General features: G+C 48.4%; 1 protein-coding gene across 1 annotated transcript in view; it reads right to left on the bottom strand.

Moving 5' to 3' along the window:
• ZCCHC8 (zinc finger CCHC-type containing 8) overlaps window positions 1–2,388 on the bottom strand; it is a 35,144-nt gene extending 32,756 nt beyond the window's left edge. Inside the window, 1 exon segment of the mRNA XM_017889017.1 lies at window positions 1,801–2,388. Within this exon segment, the coding sequence (XP_017744506.1) occupies window positions 1,801–1,999 (199 nt within the window). The 5' untranslated portion in view covers window positions 2,000–2,388.
• Window positions 2,389–5,779: the final 3,391 nt, after the last annotated feature.

Here is a 5,779-nt window from a genome sequence, read left to right as displayed (position 1 = left end):
TTTTTTTTTTTTTTTTTTTTTGAGGTGGAGTCTCACTCTGTCGCCGGGCTGGAGTGCAGTGACTACAAGCTCCGCTTCCCGGGTTCAGGCCACTCTCCTGCCTCAGCCTCCCAAGTAGCTGGGACTATAGGCGCCCGCCATCTCGCCCGGCTAGTTTTTTTGTATTTTTTAGTAGAGACGGGGTTTCACCGTGTTAGCCAGGATGGTCTCGATCTCCTGACCTCGTGATCCGCCCGTCTCGGCCTCCCAAACTGCTGGGATTACAGGCTTGAGCCACCGCGCCCGGCCTCGAACGTATATTCTAAGACACGATCCTAAAGTTCAACAGACTAACCAACTGAACCAAAAACATTATTAAAACATCAGTGTTCCTGTGAACAACCTTTCAACAACCACTATGTGATAAAGAGAATGCAGAATAACGAGCAGTTAACAACTTTAGAATTTGGAATAAATCTATGGATATCCACTGTAGAATCCTTTCAACTTTTGTTTTTTTTGAGACAGAGCGTTGCCCTGTTGCCCAGGCTGGAGTGCAATGGTGTGATCTCGGCTCACTGCAACCTTTGCTCCCAGGTTCAACCGATTATCCTGCCTCAGCCTCCCGAGTAGCTGGGACTACAGGCACGCACCACCACGCCCCGCTAATTTTTTGTATCTTTAGTAGAGGCAAGGTTTCACCCTGCTGGCCAGGCTGGTCTCGAACTTCTGACCTCGTGATCCGCCCGCCTTGGCCTCCCAAAGTGCTGGGATTACAGGTGTGAGCCACTGTGCCCGGCTTCAATTTTTGTATTTTGAAAGTTTTCCTCACAATGTGGAGGAAGATGACATTCTGAAAAGTAAATCGGGCTTCAAAACCTCAAAAGCTGATATCCTGGCTGGGCGCGGTGGCGGGCGCCTGTAATCCCAGCTATTTGGGAGGCTGAGGCAGGAGAATCGCTTGAACCCGGGAGGCGGAGGTTGCAGTGAGCCGAGATCGCGCCACTGCATTCCAGCCTGGGCGACATAGTGAGACCCCATTCCCCCACCCCGTCCCCCCCAAAAAGCTAACATACCAGTCACTTTCAGTTCTCCTTACAAATTTTAAAAGGAAAACTACCCGAACCAAAGTTATCTATCTACGTATAAAACTCTTAAGAACGTAAAAAAATACTAGTAAATCAAGAAAAATCTGCAATCTTGTAACTCAAGTCTAACAGAAACTTCTTTGGCGCGTTTTCCCCAAGGTGCTGCAAAGCATCTTCAGCACAGAAGCGAGCTCCGACTGGAAGAACTCTAAAATTAATCCCCAATTTTAATCAAGCAATTAACCAATTATCTCAGCACACGCGGATTCCTTGAGGTCCCCAACTCTGCATTCTGGGACCACTAGCGTTTGCCCCGGTATAAAAACTGATCCCGTGTCTAAGCAGCCGGTATTTCATCACCTACAACTATAACATGATGGCACAACTTGAGCGTGGTTGCAAAATATGAAACCTTATCACCACCTCAAAAAGAGGCGGGCAAGCAGGGGCCTGTGTACAATCTGTCAGGTGAGCAACCTAAAATAACCCTAAACCCGGGTGGGAGGCAAGAGTGGGTCTGGTCAGGAGACGGCCTCCCTGAGGGGAAGAGGTCTGCGCCGAGGCGCCGGGGCAGCCTGCGCGCCCCGAACCCTAGACTCTCGGCCCGCCGGAGGGTGACAGAAATCACTTGGAATTCTGGCCCTCCTGGAATTTCCGCCCGCGCCGTCACCCTCGCCCGGCGCTGCCCCGGCCCCACGCCCGGGTGACAGGGCCCAGCGAGCGGGAAGGATATTCTCGGCGCGGAGCTGCTCAATGGTCTCCTCGCACTGCCGAAGCCGCTCCCGTAGCTCCGCGTCGCCGACCCCATTTTCGTCCTCCTCGTCGCCGTCCTCGTCCTTGAAGCGAGTGTGAACGGACTTCGGAATCGACTCCTCTGGGTGGTCGAACGGCTCGAAGAGCTCTAGATCGCCAAAATACACCTCCGCCGCCATTTTGGGCTGTGGAAAAGATTCGAGAAGAGGCGGAGCCGACCAACACGGCTGGGGGACGAAGGTTGGAATGCGCCACCACTCTCCAGAGTTCTGGCCGCGCGGAGCCACCCGCTAGGGTTTTGTCCAGACGCAGGCCGCGAAAGCTGCACACGGAGCGGGGCCAGTCGCTAGAGACTACAACTCCCAGAATGCAGCGGGGCCTATCGGGGATAGCGATTGCCCCGAGTACGGCATGCTGGGACGTGTGGTTTCTAAGCGACTGGCACTCATTGTCTGCATTGCATCCTGGGATTGGTGCTTTTTGAAACGTGAAGAAAGCCGGAGTAGGTCAGAATGCGCTAAAGCAATATGGGGCCAGGGGGCGGTGGTTCACGCCTGTAATCCCAACCATTCCGGAGGCCGAGGCGGGAGGATCACGTGAGCCCAGGAGTTGGAGACCACCCTGGGCAACAGAGCGAGACCCAGACACTACAAAAAAATATAAAAATTAGCTGGGCGATTGTAGTCTCAGGTACTCGGCAGGCTGAGGCGGGAGGGTCCCTTGAATCCAAGAGGTCGAGGCTGCATTGAGCCCAGATGGCGCCATTGCACACCAGCTTGGGCGACAAAGCAAGACTCTGTCTCAAAAGAAAAGAAAACAAAACCAGTATGAGATGTTCCTGTTAGGCAACTAGGGCTGAAAAATCAGAGCACGACGCATAGCTTCCTCACAGATTCTGGTGTGCATGCCACACCAGAGAATAACGAACTCCATAGGCCGAAAGGGAACTGAATAAAAATATAAAAGAGAATAAGAAACTCCAGCTTTGCTACAGAGATGACTGTTGTAGATACAAGTTAGTTTATTGAGTTTGCTTCGTTTTTAATGTAGGATTAGCTAGATTCGACTATTTTAGTCTGTTGAGGCTTTCTGTGGTTTCTCCTGTTCAATCACTTGTTCATTCAATCACATTATTTATTTACACCTTCAATGGGCACTTGTCTAAGACTTGAGTATGCAAGAGTAACCACAATAGAGTAATTCCTCCTCTCACAAAGGCTGTAGTCCACAAAAAGCAACAAAAACCCCATAATTATCAATGTTCTTGGGTTGAGATGGATGTTGATGGATATTCATCACATAAAGAAATATGGGCTGGGCGTGGTGGCTCACATCTGTAATCCCAGCACTTTGGGAGGCGGGCAGGTCACAAGGTCAGAAGCTCAAGACGAGCACGACGTCTCTACTAAAAATACAAAAATTAGCCAGGCGTAGTGGCACACTCCTGTAATCCCAGCTACTCAGAAAGCTGAGGCAGGAGAATCGCTTGAGCCCGGGAGGCGGAGGTTGCAGTGAGCCGAAATCGTGCCACTGCACTCCAGCCTGGGAGACAGAGCGAGACTCTGTCTCAAAAAATAAATAAATAAGAAAAAAGGTGAAAAACACAGAAAGTTATTAATATTTAACAAACACCCTAGTCTGTGGGAGTCAGTGAAGTGAGGAAGTGAGACTTTAAGGATGGGCAAAGTTAGGGGTGGGCACATGGGAGGATGGAAGGAAGAGTCTTAGGTGTAAGAACCACCATGTTGAGTGAAAAGAGAGTGGAGCAAGATGAGGCTGGAACACTACTAGGTCAGTACTCAAAGGCCCTTAAGGAAGCCTCTCTCCATTCACAACATCGGGAAGTCATTTACACATCTTACATTTTTTTGTTGTGGACAACGGGATCTCCCTATATTGCCCAGGCAGGTCTTGAACTTCCGAGCTAAAGCTATCCTCCTGCCTCTGCCTCCCTAAATACTGGGATTACAGGAATAAGCCACTGTGCCGGCCATTTAAATTTTTTGAAATTTTATTGAGACAGAGTCTGACTCTGTCACCCAGGCTGGAGTGCAGTGGCACGATCTTGGCTCACTGCAACCTCCACCTCCCAGGTTTACTTTCACTGAAAAATCTGCATGAGGCCAGGCGCAATGGCTCAGGCCTGTAATCCCAGCACTTTGGGAGGCCCAGGAGGGTGGATCATGAGGTCAGGAGTTCAACACCAGCCTGGCTGACGTGGTGAAATCCTGTCTCTACCAAAAATACAAAAATTAGCCTGGCATGGTGGTGGGTGCCTGTAATCCCAATTACTCAGGAGGCTGAGGCAGGAAAATCGCTTGAACACAGGAGACAAAGGTTGCAGTGAGCTGGGATCACACAACTGCACTCCAGCCTGGGCAACACAGACTCACAAAAAAAGAAAAAAAAAAAAAAAAATTCTGCATGTAAGTGGACCCTGAAAGTTCAAACCCATGTTGTTCAAGGGACAACTGTCATTTCATCTTTTAATTATTTGCATTTGGCTACTCAAAAAAGAAACTGAAATAGGCCAGGTACTGTGGCTTCACGCCTGAATCCCAGGTAGCACTTTGGGAAGCTGAGACGATGCAGCTCATTTGAGGCCAAGAGTGGGAGACCAGCCTGGCCAACAGCCTGAGAACCCCATCTCTACAAAAATTATCTGGGTATGTTGTCATGGGCCTTTGGTGCCAGTTACTCAGGGGAATGAGGTGGGAAGATCACTTGGACCAATATACGTAGATGTACATATGTATTTTATTGGACAGTGCTGCTCTAGATGAGCCAAGGACAGGCTGTAACACTCATTATGTATGGTCAGCTCCTAAAATAACTGTAGACAAAACAGGAAGCTTTTGCGTCCACACTGCCTTACAAGGTCATGAACATTTTTAATAATACTGATTTGAAAAGGCAGACCTTAATTGAAAAATGTGATGATCACAAAATGAAGGATCCACAGTGTCATTTCCTTAGTTTCCTTAGAAGGCTTAGATTTGTCACCGAAACACGGTGAAAAGCCATTTTCCCATAGAATTACTGTCTTCTGGGAAAACGAAAGGTTTATTAAAATATATTAAAAATCTTATAATCTGGCTGGGTGAAGTGGATCACACCTGTAATCCCATCACTTTGGGAGCCCTGAGGTGGGAGGATTGCTTGAGGCCAGGAATTCAAGACCAACCTGGGCAACGTAACAAGACCTTGTCTTTACAAAAAATTAAAAACAAGCTAGGTGTGTTGGTGAACACCTGTGGTCCCAGCTACTCAAGAGGCTGAGGTGGGAGGACTGCTTGAGCCCGGGGAAGCCTGCTGCACTGCACTCCAGCCTAGGACATAAAGCAAAAAGAAGAAAACACCCCATCACTTGGTTTTCATGTATAAGAAAAATATACCTAATGAGCAAGTTGGCAGGACTCAATTCCAACTTTTAAAATAAGGCTTGTCAATCAATTATTCCTATAGTCTTCCCTGATTGTAATGTGCTCTCATACTGTGATGTTTTCCAAAGGAAAGCCAAACCTTATTACTTTGTTGTAACGAAGTAAATTAACTTGAAGTTTTGCAGGGCTCCTCCACCCCTTAGTTCCAGATTTATGGAAACATTTTCTAGGCCGGGTGCAGTGGCTCACGCCTGTAATCCCAGCACTTTGGGAGGCTGAGGGTGGATCACCTGAGGTCAGGCGTTCAGGACCAGCCTGGCCAACATGGTAAAACCCCATCTCTACTAAAAATATAAAAATTGGTCGGGCATGGTGGTGGGCCTGTAATCCCAGTTACTTGGGAGGCGGAGGTGGAAGAATTGCTTGAACCTGGGAGGCAGAGGCTGCACCCAGCCTAGGCAACAGAGTGAGACCCTGTCTCAAAACAAAATGAAAAAAATTTTCTAATATTTTAGTATTTTAGTCTATGCTGGAGAAGACTCCAAAGGGATAATGAGCAAAAAGCATACAAAGAAC

The sequence above is a fragment of the Rhinopithecus bieti genome, unplaced genomic scaffold, assembly GCF_001698545.2.
Source record: "Rhinopithecus bieti isolate Rb0 unplaced genomic scaffold, ASM169854v2 scaffold_574, whole genome shotgun sequence".
Lineage (NCBI taxonomy): Eukaryota > Metazoa > Chordata > Mammalia > Primates > Cercopithecidae > Rhinopithecus > Rhinopithecus bieti.
Note: the sequence above shows the minus strand (reverse complement) of the source record. Positions and strands in the feature narration are given on the sequence as shown.